This window comes from Acipenser ruthenus, chromosome 2, assembly GCF_902713425.1.
Source record: "Acipenser ruthenus chromosome 2, fAciRut3.2 maternal haplotype, whole genome shotgun sequence".
NCBI lineage: Eukaryota > Metazoa > Chordata > Actinopteri > Acipenseriformes > Acipenseridae > Acipenser > Acipenser ruthenus.
The window spans coordinates 77991451-78009166 of NC_081190.1; the positions used below are offsets into that span (position 1 = coordinate 77991451).

At 36.4% G+C, this 17716-nt stretch overlaps 1 protein-coding gene across 4 annotated transcripts in view; it reads right to left on the reverse strand.

Moving 5' to 3' along the window:
• Positions 1-17716, reverse strand: part of LOC117409043 (protein phosphatase 3 catalytic subunit alpha-like) — a 156298-nt gene that overhangs the window by 33904 nt on the left and 104678 nt on the right. For all 4 annotated transcript variants that reach the window (XM_059001735.1, XM_059001745.1, XM_034014571.3 and 1 more), the window contains exons 3-6: positions 13764-13888; positions 12995-13106; positions 11452-11597; positions 7290-7429 (exon numbers count right to left, since the gene is read on the reverse strand). In XM_059001735.1, the coding sequence (XP_058857718.1) occupies positions 7290-7429; positions 11452-11597; positions 12995-13106; positions 13764-13888 (523 nt within the window). The remainder of the gene's footprint in view (positions 1-7289; positions 7430-11451; positions 11598-12994; positions 13107-13763; positions 13889-17716) is intronic.

Here is a 17716-nt window from a genome sequence, read left to right on the forward strand (position 1 = left end):
TTTACTTACCAAAGTGTATAAAACATGTGAAAAAGCATATATATATATATATATATATATATATATATATATATATATATATATATATAAATAAAATTTACTTAAGAACATAAGAAAGTTTACAAACGAGAGGAGGCCATTCAGCCCATCTTGCTCTTTGGTTGTTAGTAGCTTATTGATCCCAGAATCTCATCAAGCAGCTTCTTGAAGGATCCCAGGGTGTCAGCTTCAACAACATTACTGGGGAGTTGGTTCCAGACTCTCACAATTCTCTGTGTAAAAAAGTGCCTCCTATTTTCTGTTCTGAATGCCCCTTTATCTAATCTCCATTTATGACCCCTGGTCCTTGTTTCTTTTTCAGGTCAAAGAAGTCCCCTGGGTCGACATTTTCTATACCTTTTAGGATTTTGAATGTTTAAATCAGATCGCAGCGTAGTCTTCTTTGTTCAAGACTGAATAGATTCAATTCTTTTAGCCTGTCTGCATGACATGCCTTTTAAACCCGGGATAATTCTGGTTGCTCTTCTTTGCACACTTTCTAGAGCAGCAATATCCTTTTTGTAACGAGGTGACCAGAACCGAACACAATATTCTAGGTGAGGTCTTACTAATGCATTTTAAAGTTTTAACATTACTTCCCTTGATTTAAATTAAACATTTCTCACAATATATCCGAGCATCTTGTTGGCCTTTTTTATAGCTTCCCCACATTGTCTAGATGAAGACATTTCTGAGTCAACATAAACTCCTAGGTATTTTTCATAGTTCCCTTCTTCAATTTCACTATCTCCCATATGATATTTATAATGCACATTTTTATTGCCTGCATGCAATACTTTACACTTTTCTCTATTAAATTTAATTTGCCATGTGTCTGCCCAGTTCTGAATGCTGTCTAGATCATTTTGAATGACCTTTGCTGCTGCAACAGTGTTTGCTACTCCTCCTATTTTTGTGTTGTCTGCAAATTTAACGAGTTTGCTTACTATACCAGAATCTAAATCATTACCGCTACGCTCCCCTGCTATGCTCCCCTGCCTCCAAAGCCCGCTCCTTTTCCACCCTTGCTCCGCAGTGGTGGAATGACCTTCCTACAGATGTCAGGACTGCCCAGTCCCTGACCACATTCCGGCGCCTCCTTAAGACTCACCTCTTCAAAGAGCACCTGTAGAACTCCTCTGTTTGTATCCTGGGACACTATCACCCTTCATGTAAATGTGCTTTATTTTGCTCTCATCAGCCCCTATTTTACTGCATTTAATCCTGTACTTCAGAATACTGTAATCTGCCAAGTTTTTAACCTGTAGTACTTTGTATTTAATCACATCCTGATGTAACTATCACTATTTAATCATATCCTGATGTAACTATCACTATTACCTGCTGTATTATTGAATTGTGGTTTGTCAAACTTGTACTTTGCTTGAACAAAAGTTATTGTATTTCTTGCTCTTATTGTATTACTTGTATTGTAACGCTTGAAATGTTTTTGCTTATGATTGTAAGTCGCCCTGGATAAGGGCGTCTGCTAAGAAATAAATAAATAATAATGTAGATTAGGAATAGCAGAGGACCTAATACTGATCCCTGTGGTACACCACTGGTTACCTCGCTCCATTTTGAGGTTTCTCCTCTAATCAGTACTTTCTGTTTTCTACATGTTAACCACTCCCTAATCCATGTGCATGCATTTCCTTGAATCAGTACTGCGTTGAGTTTGAGAATTAATCTTTTATGCGGGACTTTGTCAAAAGCTTTTTGGAAATCTAAATAAACCATGTCGTATGCTTTGCAATTATCCATTTTCAATGTTGCATCCTCAAAAAAGTCAAGTAGGTTAGTTAGTTAGCAATGATACATTTTTCCAGGAAATTTGTAGCTTCTAAAGACAAAGTACAGGAACTAGTTTGCACTGGTGGAAGGATACATTACATAAAACTTAATTTAAAGTTTAAAACATTTAAGCATTTTCTAAGTGCAATAACCCACTTCAGGGTGTGCGGTAAGCTCTTACCGCACTTCTGGGTGGTTGAAGACACTTGTCTATGACCTTGTGCCTCACAACACACCCAGGCGTGCGTAAGATAGGCCTATGTCTTACCGTACACTGTTGTGGGTTTTTGCTTACTTAACTAACTATGACATATTTTTTCTTAGTTATGAATTCTCATTAACATAATTTTTAATTGAAACGTAATTTCCGCAGAATTGGACAACTTATTTGCGGAAAATTTTCTCTTTGCCAATTTTAAGAAATTTAAAGCAATCTGTGTATGTGTACGTCCACTTTCAAAAGCTGGGGTGCAAAAACGACATTAGTTGTAATATACTGTAAATGCTCCAATGCTTTTGTACATAGTTTCAAAACGTTTGTAAAAAGCAAACACAGCAGTAGGTACTAAATGAGGCAGACTCCATTCTAGTTTTACTTTCAACAGAAATTAAACATTCTGTTTGATCCTATGAGAATAAACTCAGCCGTGTGTCTTCACTCTTGATTCACAAGCTACTATTCGGCATGTCTTCTTTACCAATACAGTAAGTCTTCTGAGGAGTCCATCATTGATGCCTGCATTAAGCTTTGCCTTAGTGGGGTCCTTCTTGTGCACAATTTTACAGCTTGGTTGATTGATGCACAAGAGTGTTCAGTAACATGAATCAGAATCATTAAGTTACTCACTGGCAAACTGTGGGTTCAAAACTGTAATATTTGTAACCCCGATACTTAGCTCTGAATTCTCTAGGGCCACACTGCTTCAACTATACTCATTGCAGAGACTACAGAACTAATACAGCTGACATTTAGCTTATTGAATCCAGTCAGTGCAGAGAATATGGCACCACAGTACAGCCTATATAAGTATTTCTGGGTCTCAAAGGATATATCTAACAAGGAAAACGCATGTAAATAACACCTCACCCCCAAATAAATGTCCAGTATTTCACATTGACATGGTTTGAGATTTTTTTTTTTTTTACTTTAAAAGCAGTAAAATGCATCTCATACTGGTAGTATCATTCAGGACATTAAATATTATGAAATTAAAGGTATAAACAGGTTATTTGCAATATTATCACAGCAATAAACTACCAGTACAAACACAAAAAAAGACAACAATTAGTGGTCACATGTTTGAAGTTAGGCAGATATGAAAGACATTACAGGGGCTTTGTGATTTAGAACATTTAGAACATTGTCATCTTATTAATTGAAGATCTAAATAATACTCGTCTAAAATGGTTTTCTTCATACTTTTACACTTAAGAGACTCTAATGGACTTTTACTGAATCCCTATTTAAATTATTCAAATGACTGTGGTATTTAGCCTTGTAGCTGTTCAGGTCATGTGTTACATACAGTAGACAGTATAACAATTACCTGACACAGCTCTAACCTAACTGCATAGGAGGGGAATATAATGTCAGCAGCTTCATTATTGGAATATTCATACATTCGTAAAAAAGTGCCTCCTATTTTCTGTTCTGAATGCTCCTTCATCTAATCTCCATTTGTGACCCCTGTTTCATGTAGAAAAAGTCCCTTGGGTCGACGCTGTCAGTACCTTTTAGAATTTGGAATGCCTGAATCAGATTGCTGCGTAGTCTTCTTTGTTCAAGACTGAATAGATTCAATTATTTTAGTCTGCATATGACATGCGTTTTAAACCCGGAATAAGTATGGTCGCTCTTCTTTGCATTCTTTCTAGAGAATTATATGATACACAATACTCAGACCAGCCAATAAAAACCACAAGTCAAATTACAAAATCAGCCCCGTCTCCCATAAGTCTGCCTGTTCTCTGGAATGGATCTCAGCTTGATAAAAGTTTTGCTTATGCTCTTAATTTATAGCATCTGCTGAGTAACAGAAAGACATTAACTGCTGAACTATCTACATCGGCAGCTGTTTCATTATGGGAAATGGTCCTAAATCACAAAAATGCCAATTAAACTTTCCACCATTATAAAAGGTGAAATGTAGATTACTTCAAACAGCAGTTTCTATCCAGTGAGATAGGTTCCCTCAATGATGCAGCAGATTGTTTTTTTTTTCACCTACATGGCATCTATACCCTGGTCACATAACTCTTGGCTACACAATGAATATTTATTCTAGTAAGCTGGTAAAATATTGCATTTTCCCCTAAACATTTTCACCATTAGATTCTAAAGTCTACTAAATTAAAACACTAGTAGACTCGTGCATCAAATGCTTTTTCATCCACTCAACTATATAACGTATTAACACTTGAGTAGTCATTAATTCTAAATGCACCAACAGTAAGTACTCTAGCAAGTCTCCCATCACCCTATAAGGGTTGTAATTTACTGGCTAGTCTGAGGTGTCAAGTTATTGCTGACAAGTTATAACTTTAGCCTGCTGTCTACCACTGTGTCATTTGAGAGCAATATACTAAACGGGGTGTGGTGCATGCCATCATAGTTAAACAGAATGGACAGATCAACAGAGCTTACAAATAACTGTGGTTAATTAAAAAAATAAAGGGCAATTCCCTATGTATCCAAGCCAAGATACCGAGGTCATCAAATATAGCACTGATGAGGGAAAGGACGTTTTACTCCAAATTGTCATAGGCACCTTTATTTTTTCAAAAAGGAAACTAAAAACCCACTAATAAAAATTCCAAAGCTGTTCAGAAATAAATTACAAGCCTCTTAACTTAAATGTTGGGTAACTTAAATTTTCACCGAAAAATATATACATTTTTTTAATTACCTCTAAGATGAGAATCTATCCCATGTGTTTTCCTGTCCAATAAGAGTGTGCAGTAATGATTTAAGGAAAACTCCTTTGACCAAAGCAGATGTTAATGACTGTATTTTTATCATTAATAAAAAGGACCAACTAAACCAATTCTTATCATGAGTAGTTATTTTGATACTGTGAAAAAAATATATGATGAATTTCATAAGGTCTATGAAGACCTTTGAAGGCCAGAAAGTGGTTGTAGTGAATAGTATTTGTAAACCTCAGACCAATGGTACAACTATGGCAGTAGAACTGACAAATTAAATGCAGGTTGGTCTGTCAGTATTTCCTCTGTCATAATAACCTGTAATCTGGTGGTTTCAATGGTTTTATGACTCATAATAATCTTTTACTGACACCTAACCTCAAATAAGACTCTGGACTTTGGAAAAGCTTATGTGGATGAGACAGACTCTTTCTAAGTTCTAAAGTATGTACTGTGAACTGTAAAAGTAATGAAGCCAAAGTGTTTTTTTTCTTTTTTTTGGTGTGAAAGGCGTAAAGTAGAAACCACAAAAGGCTTACAAGTTCCATTGGTTACCTATACTAATTTGAGTTTAAAGGAGGATTTTGTACAGTACTTCAGTGATGTTACAATTGCTCCTTTTATGTGGAGTGGAGCCAGGTGCTGGGAGGCTTGTGGACCAGGAGCTGTGGGAAACAGCTGCCCAGAGCTTTTCCACCTGTTTGGTACAACGAGTCTTCTTCTTCCTCGGGGTAGGAGAAGGTGAAGCAGAGGAAGATGAGGAAGACCGTGAAGACGGTTCCCTGCGTGGGCTACTTTCCTGTGTGCGTCGTCCAGTCTGCCTTGGCACAGAGCCATGAGGTGAGGATGCAGCCACCTCTCTAACAGAGGGGGATGGGGAAGAGTGCTGTGGAGGAGTAAGGGATGCAGAGCCCTTTGTAGAGCTGCGGGAGAGACATTTCTCCAGCGCGCACTTAGAGAAATGTGCACAAAACTCACAGAAACTGCGGTTCACCAGTGTCTCCTTGGCCTGCTCTGGCCCCAGACAGGAAGAGCATCTGCCATGCTTGTCTTCAAAAGGCCGACTGGTCTTGCATGTGTCGCAGGGATATAACCCAGGCATGATGCAAGAAGCAAGCAATGCAGTGTACAGTATACAGATGTACAGGTATTGCCTCAATCTACTTATAGTTAGCAACCGGGCGGGTCAAGACCCAAACAAGACCGGTTTGGTAACAGACCGGAGGTGGGAGCACCTGGTAGCAGGCCGTGTAGAAACCAGGTCAGTTTAGTGACTTTAGCACCGGTCGGTATGGTACCTGAACTGTACCGTGTCAGTTCGGATACCAGTTTGGTACTGGTTTGGTGACTTTAGCACCGGGTCGGTACAGTACTGGGTCGGCACCTGTGCGGTAACCTCGGTTCCGGTTCAATACTGGTACGGTACCACGTCAGGAATGGAGCGGGTCGGTGACCTCGGTACTGTTCAGTATTGGTCCATTGGTTCGCAGTTACCATGGGTAGCAATGCCACTGGCAAAACTACTCAGTCAGTCCTCACACGAGGCTGAGGGAAGCCTGCTTGTTAGAATGGACTAACAGCCTTCGTAATGGTGATACTAAAGCTGTCACCAAAACGGCATCAAGATACTGTGGGAGAGATTGCAAGCAACCACAACTGAAGCAAGTATCTTGGTCCTGCGCAGTGCTGCTGTTAGCCCAGCAGCTGCTCTCACTACACGTGTGTCGTAGCACCACGTTGCAGACAGGCCTGTGTTTAGCCTGTAAAAACAGAAAAAACACAATGAGAAAAAGACTTCTCAAGACACTACAGTAATTTAACAATTACATAAATATATAAAATGTTTCGTAATTTTACCCAAAGACAAAATGAGAAATACTCCAGCTGGAGCTATTGCAGCCTGGGGGGAAAGCACAAAGTCAGCCGACTTATGTTGCTTGGACCCTGGGAAGGAGCGACTCAAGCCGCTGGCTTCACGCAGGGCACAAGGCCACAGTGGGACATAACAAACAGGCTGTAGTGCACAAATATGTGTAATTAGTAAAAACTACTACAGCGATTAGTTTAATATCACATATAATTTGTGTAAAAACACAATAAATGTGAATATATACAGATAGAAGCAACAATGTACTTATCTGAACAAGGCTCTCTGATCAGGTCAGTCTTGAAAGGAAAAATGGCACAGAGATCTGTGAGCGCAGTACTTATGTACCCCCGGGGGTGGGGCATGACTGTCACAGGCTTGCTGAGCAGCTTTGGTATATCAATATTCAGGTTTCAGGTCTTTAGGCGGTAAATACCCATATGGTAATGGTTATATTTCATACTTAAAATGGAAACATAAAATCAGTAGCCAGTTGTCAAGAGTTGCCATACATGTCAAGAGTTGTAAATCATGGGAGTAAAAGCAATAACCAATGTTTTACACACTGCCATGAAGACTCCCTCATAAATAACATTACTCATACTATGTGCCATGGCTGGGTTAACTGTTGGACAGAGACAACAAGCTACACAGATGAACTTACCTATAGAAGTATGAGCAGCCTCTTACTGTGTTGTGTGTAAAGTGTTCCTGAGTCTTTTCATTGCCAAAGTCCTCCAATGGGTCTGACCACAAGAGATCACACATTGGTCCATATGCTGGTGGTTCTTTAAACCTATCTAACTACAGGAAATAAAAATAAAACCAAACATCAGAAGATTGGTGTTAGGTTAATAACATAGACACACAGAGGTTGAACAAATGGGCTGTAATATTTCAAAAGCTGAATCTCTCAGTTGCAAGTTTGGTTCAGTCACAATAGACACGTAGGCCCGATTTAATCTGATTTATATATTATATAATCTGATATATATATATATATTTTTTTTTCAAAATAACAGCAATATAGCTTTAAGGTTTTTGCTTTTTTTGCACACTTTTCTTTCCAGTTATTTATTTTATGAGTGTGTGTTTAAGCCAAGAGCATTTAGATGTAACAGTCAATCGTTTCTCATTGTAAAACAGCATGGAGTAAAGTTGTTTAGTTTTCCCGTATGTTCTGTGTGCAATTATACTTGCAACTTCACTACAAAATAAAACTTGATTGGAACAGAGAAATGCCTCCATATACAGTATGTGTGTGAGAGAGAAAGAGAGAGAGAGGAGAGAGAGGAGAGAGAGATAGATGTCTTCAAAAGTTTGCATACCCCAACGTTTGGAAATATACATACGTTGGGGATTTAAACTGTTGTCAACACTTTGTGCTTACGCATTTGTTTATTTCTTTCTAAATAAAACCAGATTTATACCTGGATATTTATTCTTTCTTTATTATATGCAAAAGAAATCCACCTGATTTCACCTGATTTTTTCATTAAATAATTCTACCTGATTTTTTAAAAAGCATACACCTGAAATTTCACCCGAAAATCAGACGCCCTATAGACACGTTACTTTGAGAAAGGGTTAATAGTTGGGGCTTAGTTGGCTTCCATATTCAAGACTGTATACATCACTGATGTTTCAGGAGGAACCGTTACAAAAGTGATGACTAGAGGTCATTTAGGAGTTTCCACTCTAAACTGATCAACTATCTACGGATACGGAAGATATAATCAACTCACTATATTAGTCAAAACTTCTAAATAAAGTAGAACATTTCTTCCTCAATTTCTTTTCTTGTCTGATCTAGTATCTCTCACCCCCTCCAGGTATACTGTCGTGCAGCCTGATCCCCAAGGTCCTGTTCTAGAACTGCCTACACTTTTGACATGCCGTCTATAACCTTCTGAAAGCTACACATTGTTAAGCAAATGATGGCAACTTCATTTTGGAAGCATAGCTGTGAGTCTGTACTCTTTTCCTGGTCATACAAAATGGAGGATAAAATAAATATATATATTACTTTTATTTTATATACGGATCCAGTAATATTCTCATTTTAGTGTTCCACTGTGGGGCTTAGCTGCATTTACATGATGACCCAGCTACATTCCTTGTAAAATCTCTGCACAATTTAATTGCAGTTAAAAGCCAATATTAAAATGATTCACTTTCAGTTGCAGCACCAATTACTACACAATTAAGAACACACCTGTACTTTTAATAGAACTGATTCAAATAATTAGCTGCATTATCTGCTGATGTTCATTATGCAAACTTGTAACAGTGCACCTTTTTAGCTGTGACTGCAATGCTTTTTCTTCTGAACAGCTGCCTACATTGTGCTAGCATTTAAATTAGCAATATATCAACTTTTTATAAAGTGACACAAAAATGAGTGTAGCAAGCTACATTTAGTAAATAACATGACTATTTAACAAATGCTATTTGAAGTGGAAGTTTATTGGACAGCATGCCTTTTATCATCTCTATTTATTGCTGAACATATTTTATTAAAGAATATATTTAAAAAGAAAATGTTGTCAGATGCAGAAGGCTTAAAATGTTTTTATTTAGGTACAAGAGGTTACTACCTTATAATCCCTTTTAATACCACCCTACTGCTGCAGGTAGCAGCTTAAACATGCCTGTGTAGTTCTGAGAACTACAGTGGTAAACCCTCCAAGGTCTGGTCGAAAGAACAGGATTGTGGGCACTACAGCATTAGTAATGGGATTATGTAGGCGGTCATAAGAAAAATTAATGAAGCTAAAAAAGATGGAAGGTCTTTAATTCCTTGTTACTAATATCTAGAAAACAAAACCCACAATATTCTACCACAGCAATGGTTGACTGCTTTCAATTGTTCTTTTTGTTTTTTTTAATTATGACATTTTAACAGTTAAAACTAGAAAGCATAACAATTACATGATTAATGTATTTCAATGCAGCACACAATTTGTTTTTCAACTTGTAAAGAAAGTTTTGAATGTTTTTAATACATATTTCAAACCACAATATGCAGCAATTGGATGAGAATGCTTTGTTTGGAAAAACTGCTGCTTTGCTGAATAAATTCAGGCCCCACATCTTTGCAGAGGCTGATATTTTATCAAATAGTGCCTGATGTCCACATCTATTGTGAAACCGGCAGAACGCTTTTTATCCAATCAACTGCGCCACCCAGCCCCATTGAAAAATTGTACTTATTACAGTACAGTCCATGCAGTGGAATTAACTTACAAGCCTCTTCCACACTGTGACTCAATATGTGTGGATGTGATTCGCATATTTCTCCTATGATTATCTTCCAACATGCCATCTGGAATGAGTGTGCGCATTAGGATGAGCAGTTTATTTCTAGAACCCATTTGTTAAAATTTGTTTGTTTTTTCAGCTGTGTACACCAAGGTGTTACAACCGCAATCCAATGTTAAAAGGATTGGATGCTGCTGAAATGCAGTGTTTAAATGAGTTTATCCTAGGTTATCCTCATATCAATTACATATTAGGAAAATGTAGTGTCCCGTTCATTATCTTACCAGCTTATGTCCGACACATCTTTGTTAACTGATATTCAATAACTTACCAGTATATGGTAATTCAGTACTAAATGACTGTATTTTTATTTTTATTTTTTTACCTTAGTCGCTGATCATTGCTACTAGCAAGCTCAAATAGAAAAAGTCATTATGTTGGATATCCTTTAGTGCCATTTTGAACATTCTAATGTGAGTATTTGCATGTACAAGTTTTTGTACTAAAGGTTGCCTTAGTCCAGTTCTGCTAGCGTTTCTTGAACTCTTAATACAAATGTATTGCTCAGATGTTGCTACATACAGTATTACCATTCAATGCTGCATGGTATTGGCAAAATAATGAAAGGTTCTTCTAAATTGTATTGGACCCTCTTAGCATAATACTGATTATACTGTACAAAACAGGTAAGGCCCAAAGTGAATCCTTAAGTTTGGACTTTCTTCAACTTCAACACAGGCCACACTCATTTAAATGCAAAAACATAATTAAAGATGTTCTTTTAAGAACACAAAAACAAGCTATTATTGTGATTTAGAGCTTCCCATTCCAAAATACCTCCTGACATTTTATCTACATTATGCTAAATAAATAATGGTGAATATCATTTACCAAATTTAATAAGCAGAACCACATAATAGCAATAATTAGCTCCAGGGTAGTCGCTCTAGTTTACATCTTAACATTTACAAGTTCAATCTGGGGAGCCATAATTCCGATATTGCTTTACTGAATTTACCACATTACACATTTTTTATTATTCCTTCACCAGAATAGACTATGTTGTTAATAAAAACATTCAAGAAAGACTGTTTATGTGATACTGTTTATATGCTTATGTGGTTACAAATTATGTACTGTAGTCAATATTACTGTGTTTGTTATTTACACACCAGCAAAGCCAAAGTTTAATTATCATTACAGTAGACTCCTGTTAATCTGAACCCAGGTAGTCCAATTTGACCTATAATCCAAACTATGCTATCAATATGAAATGCATGCTGATAGTATCTGTAGAAACAAAACTTCAATATTTTAATTCTATAATAAGTGTGTAGAACATTTACTGTAGTCTCTGCATTTAAAATAATAAAAAAAAACAGTTATTACATGTTTTCTGATGAAATATCAAAAACATTAAAACAGATTGTTTGATTAAATATCTAAAAAACATGAAACAAAGACCAGTCAAGGCCCTGTTAGTACAGTAGTACAAGTCATGTTCAGTACAACTACTTTTGAATAGTGAGTCTACTGTATGACGATGACAAAGTGGACATACTTACTTTCCTGATGTCATCTAAGGTGTTGATTTCAGGAGACAGGCCTCCATGTACACATAAAAACTGCTGGTTCATCAGGGCAGCCAAGGGTAGGCAGTCAAATGCGTCCATACACGAGTCGTATATTCTCTCTGAATACTTAATTTTACCTTTACACACACACAAAAAAAGTTAGGTGTCAATTCAGCCATTAACAGACTACTCTGAATTATTTCTTTGCATAGTAGTATTTTAATACATTTTATAATATGATTTTCAAGACATACATTTGGGAGAAGTACGCACATTTTATACAAGGTGCAAAGTGTACTTTGGTTGTAGTATTATACTGTGGTGTTTGATAGGGTAATGTAAAAGGGGTGCTCATTGCACAAGGGAAGTGGCCCCAAGGCTACTCAGTCATGCTTGTTGTATTCTGAAAAGGGCAGTCTTTCCATAAAGTGATTTAGTGCTGACTTTTTTTTCCGGGACTTCGGAAACAACAGTAGCAGGTCAGTTTAGGAGATGGTGATCCCAAAACAGTATAGCGAGGGTTACCATAGAGTAGTAGGTTCCTGGAGCAGGACGTCTCGTATAGTGAGACTAGCGCTCACCATTTTGTGTGGTAACCTTTTAATTTTTGCTTGGTTTTGTTTTGTTTTCTTTATTAAATGTGGCACTATGGCTACTATTGCTAGTACCCTAGTGTCAGCACTTGTGTTGAAAATAAATCTGCGCGCCTGTGCATCGTGTCAACACCAATGCTCTGTCTGCCTCATTATTATCCAGCGATGACCCACACCCACCCCTGTGTACACTCCCTTTTAAAAATAAAACACAGATTTGTATTCATCTATCATACTGTGGTTTCAACAAATTTGTGAAGTGAAAAAATATGGTGATGGATTTCTCATGTTTTTTTTCTGCTATCCTTTTCTTCTTTGTAATCTGTATAGTGTGAATTAAAGTTTAGGTAAATGTACAGCATACCATTATATCTTATTTCTCTGATGTATTTTCTATTTGAAAATATTGAAGTCATCTTAAGGGAGTTTGTCTTTAAACAGACCCATCATACAGAAATTTATTTTTCTAGTAAGTCAAGTCAAATAAACTTGATTTACAGTAATCAATGTCTGACCAGTAGATCAAAAAATTGCATTGGATTTGTCATTAGAAATCTGGTCAGGATTGAATATGATGACCCAGAAGGTCACACAATTTCATTAAACGACCTAGCTTTAAATTAAAATAATTCATCACAAAATAGAAACAAAGACAATACGTACGGATCATATCCTACTACAGCACACATCTCCAGTGTAATCTCTATCTGTTACTCTTTGATATGGGTTTTTAATTGACTCCAGCACAGATTACAGACACACCCCAAGAGTTGTTTGATCTGTTTTACACTGCAAACCATAAAGTATGGAAATATGTGAAACTGTGGTGTATTAAAAGTATGTGAGCATCCTCAGAATTTTTCATTCCCAGTCCCTGTCAGGTGCAATCAGTGTGACCATTGCAGTAACATCACATGCACACAGCTTTAACTCATACTTACATTCTTGTTTAAATGTGAAGTACTCTGTTAAATGTCTACATTCATGGTTCCCACGAAGCAAAAACAGTGTTTTTGGATAAAGGATTTTCAAGGCCCATAAGTACACCACACACTGAAATACAACAACAAAAAGGGTACAAGTGCATCTAAATGACTCCTCCTATTTTAGAATAAATATGGGATACAATTGATACTTTCAGCTACTTTTTTTGTAATTTACAGGACAATCAATGGGCATGGGTAAGCAAACAACCAAATGGCATTGAAAATCTAATTATGGCTATTTTAATATTAAAATACTATATCATGAAAACCAATAAAAAAAGGTAGGTAGAGAATGCAGGAAACTAGGAAGTGGAGAGAGGGGGAGGGAAGGGTTGTTGTAAATAAAATAAAAAAACCCCAAAACAGACATTTGTGTTGAGGTATATTCTTAATGTGTTACAGAAATGTATAAAATTACTTTATTCAATATCCAGATGGTAACACATTATATTAACAGGAAATAACAAAAAAAAAAAAAACATTTGGAGTATTCCTTGTTTATGCTGTAAGAGTGAGGAATAAGAAAGAACATTATAACAGTGCTTGGTCTTTACAAAGATGTTCTGTGTTGTGCTACGAATTGTTTCTTGTTTTTAATGAAATCAAAGCCATAGTTTAAAAATGGAGCAGAGTGCATTGCCTCTATTAAATTTTGATAGCTACTAGACTGAGCCATCTTTACAATAGTAGTTGAAAATGATAAACACAAAATAGCTGCACTTACATCAATACTGAAATAGCCTCTGTCAACATAATCGCCTAAAAAAAGGTATCGTGTGGTGGCTGGTGAACCTCCCACCTCAAAGAGTTTCATCAAGTCAAAGAACTGCCCATGGATATCTCCACAAACTAGAAGAGAAAAACAAAACAAAACAAAACAAAACATAAGCTTCCACATGGGTTCTGTCAGCCAACTTCAGACAATTTGTTTGTAACATGTTTTAGTGACACATTTGATTTAAATCAACTTGAATATGTTAATTTTAAAATAAGAAGGGTGTAATTGTATATACTAAATATATTAAAACAGTAAAAAATCACTTTGTTTTAAATGGTTCAAATAAAGAAATATACAAATCTATGCAATTGCAACACTGCAGTACCTACTTCAGAAAACAGAAGAGAATGTAAAGATTAACAATATAAAACATGACATGTTATACCAGATTAATTAAATTCTCTATTTTTTAACTAACAAATGACAACTAAAATTGTTAAAATGAAAGCATAGCACATTCCAAAATAACATCATCAAAACTATTGAGTCCTTCGGGCCAGGTAAGTGTTTGACTGGGTGTCTCATCTTAATCCCAGTCTACTCTGTCTGGTCTCAGTAAGACTCTGGATGTTATAAGAAACAATACGTTAAAGCAGGCACTAGTCGAAACATTGTCTACTTGCTTCAGTTATTTTTAGGTTGTACCATAGAATTTTGACTGAGCATTTTAGAATGTTATGGAAGATTCTAGAAATATTAATTATTATTATTTACTTGTTTTATATAAAATGAAAGCAATTACAAATAACTTAAACCTCTGGGTGTTTTATGTAAACAACTTGAACATTTCAATCCCATCGACAGGTCTGAAACTTCCAGAACCCTGAACTGTCTGCAAAGTTTGGTTAAAACTATTAATTACTCTGTTGAAACACAGTGGAAATCAACTCCAGTGCAGCCAAGCAAAACATTTTAACGAAGTGTAGAAAACCCAACCGCATATTTAAATAATCAACTGTACTCCTGAAAACTTCCTAGCTTTGGCACATATAATGAGGCAGTATCTGAATATCTGTGCTCAAGAGAGAAAGGGAAAAAAAATCATTTTTTGTGTTCTAGCAAACAACCAACTACACGCACGCACCGCTCTCATTTTTACAAAAAACCTTGGAAAGAAGATGTGCTGCATTTTCATTTCAAATTCACAAACGATTCATGCAGGAAAGCAATTAGTCATTTTGGCAAAGCTGTATGTCATTGATTATTCACAAAGTAAGCCAATTCTGTCCTCTTCTAATTGAATGCAGCATTGATGTGTTTCAGATCACAGTGAAGTGATTCAATCCTGTATGCTAAAGGTGTGGTGGATATGTGTGAAAAGTATAATTTTGACGATTCAGAATTTGTTGGCTAAATTGCCTAAGAATATAAACAGACAACAAAAATGGCATTACCATGTGTTTACAACTTATAGATACATCAACATGTGGTGTAAGAAACTCATACAGGAAAGCAAAATGAGCACCTTTTTCACATTCAAAAACCGTTAAATCCATTATTAAAAAATGGAAAGAATATGGCACAACCGCCACTCTGCCTAGAGAAGGCTGTCCACCAAAACTCAGTGACCAGGTAAGGAGGGCATTAGTCAGAGAAGCAACCAAGAGGCCAATGGTAACTCTGAAGGAGCTGGAGAGATCCACAGCTGAGATGGGAGAAACCGTCCATGGGACAACTATAACCCGGACGCTCCACAAAGCTGGGTTTTATGGAAGAGTGGCGAGAAGAAAGTCATTGCTGGAAAAAACTCATATCAAATCCCATTTGGATTTTGCCAAAAGGCATGTGGGAGACACAGCAAACATGTGGAAAAAGGTTCTCTGGTCTGATGAGACCAAAACTGAACTTTTTGGCAAAACGATATGTGTGGCGCAAAGCCAACACTGCTCATCACCCTGAGAACACCATCCCCATGGTGAAGCATGGTGGTGGCAGCATCATGTTATGGGAATGCTTTTCATTGGCAGGGACTGGGAAACTGGTCAGGATTGAGGGCAAGATGGATGAAGAATGGGCAAAAATTAATTTGCTTTATCCAATTTGTTAAAGAATTAAAACACAGTACAAAAAGCAAAATCCCGAATTGAAGCTAAACTTTTATACAAAGTCAATCTGACATGAATCATTTCAAAGTGCACCAAATCTTAATCCAACATGCAAGAATCCCAAAATGAGCTTTTATTCCAAATCAACCCGACATGATAAATTTGACATGAAAAGTTCATCAGATACTAAATTTTTTTTGTTGTTGTTTTTTTTTTCTTTAATCAAATTTTGCTTTGCCGCAAAAGAGTGCTTTTTGACGACCTATATTCACGACAGAGATATGCCTGCGTTACTCCTTTTTTCAAATGATCAATATAGTTTACTTTTTCACGGCACTATATTATATATATATATATATATATATATATATATATATATATATATATATATATATATATATATATATATATATATATATATTAGGGTGCCTAACAGGAAAATATATCTGTTTCAATATATATATATATATATATATATATATATATATATATATATATATATACATACCTGTATATATATATTGTGACAGACTGGGGTGTTTTGTCACGGTTCTTTCGGGTCTTGAACACAGTCTTTCGTAACCAAGCACACTGGTCGCCCCTGTGCAGCTCTGGGAATTGTAGTCTTTGTGACATTGGCAGTCAAAGACTACAACTTACTTATGTAACCCAAATTCAATGGAGAGGATACAGGCTTCTCTTCACTCTTGGACCAATATACACACCGTCCACCACTTTCCCATATATTTTATAGTTCACTTTGTCACAATATCTATATATATATATATATATATCTATATATATATATCTATATATATATATCTATATATATATATATATATATATATATATATATATATATACACATATACATACACACACATTGAAGTATGATATACTGTATATATGTTGAAGTTTGAGATATTTTATATATATATATATATATATATATATATATATATATATATATATATATATATATATATATATATATATATATATATAGTATTTGCCCGTCTGATTTTCTGCATTTTTGCACATTTTTCACGTTGTATTTGGTCAGATTTTTTTGTGGGTGGTAGTAGTATATAGAGGGAGTCTGAGAGAAAAAATGACACCAAAGTTTGGTGCTTCTTTCATTTGTTTGGTGTGCAAGGTAATCAAACATGCAATCTTCAGGTGTGAAAAAGTTATTGCACCCCCCCCCCTAGTTAACTCAACCCAATTAAAGGGATAATTAGGGTCAGCTGTTTGAGTACTTTGGTTAACAACCAGGCCTGATTTGGGCCAGCCCTGCCCAATATAAATCTGACAAACTTTGGCCCTTACCATCAAAGTGAAGTTGTCAGCACACTGGTTTTAGAGGCACATCATGCCTCGAACAAAAGAAATTCCTGAAGACCTCCGGAAAAAAGTTGTTGATGCCTATCAGTCTGAAAAGGGTTACAAAGCCAATTCTAAGGCTCTGGGGCTCCACATTGTCCAAATGGAGAAAGTTTGGGACACTAGTGAATCTTCCCAGGAGTAGCCATCGTGCCAAAATCTCTTCAAGAGCAAGGCGTAAAATCGTCCAGGAAGTCACAAAGAACCTTAGAACAACATTCAGGGATCTGCAGGCCTCTCTCGCCTCGGCTAAGGTCAGTGTTCATGACACCATCAGAAAGACACTGGGCAAAAATGGGATTTATGGCAGAGTAGCAAGGCGGAAACCATTGCTCACTAAGAAGAACATAAATGCTCGTCTCAAGTTTGCCAAAAAGCACCTGGATGATCCTCAAGAGTTCTTGAACAATGTTCTATGGACAGATGAGTCAAAAGTGGTGTCTATGTCTGGCGAAAACCAAACACTGCATT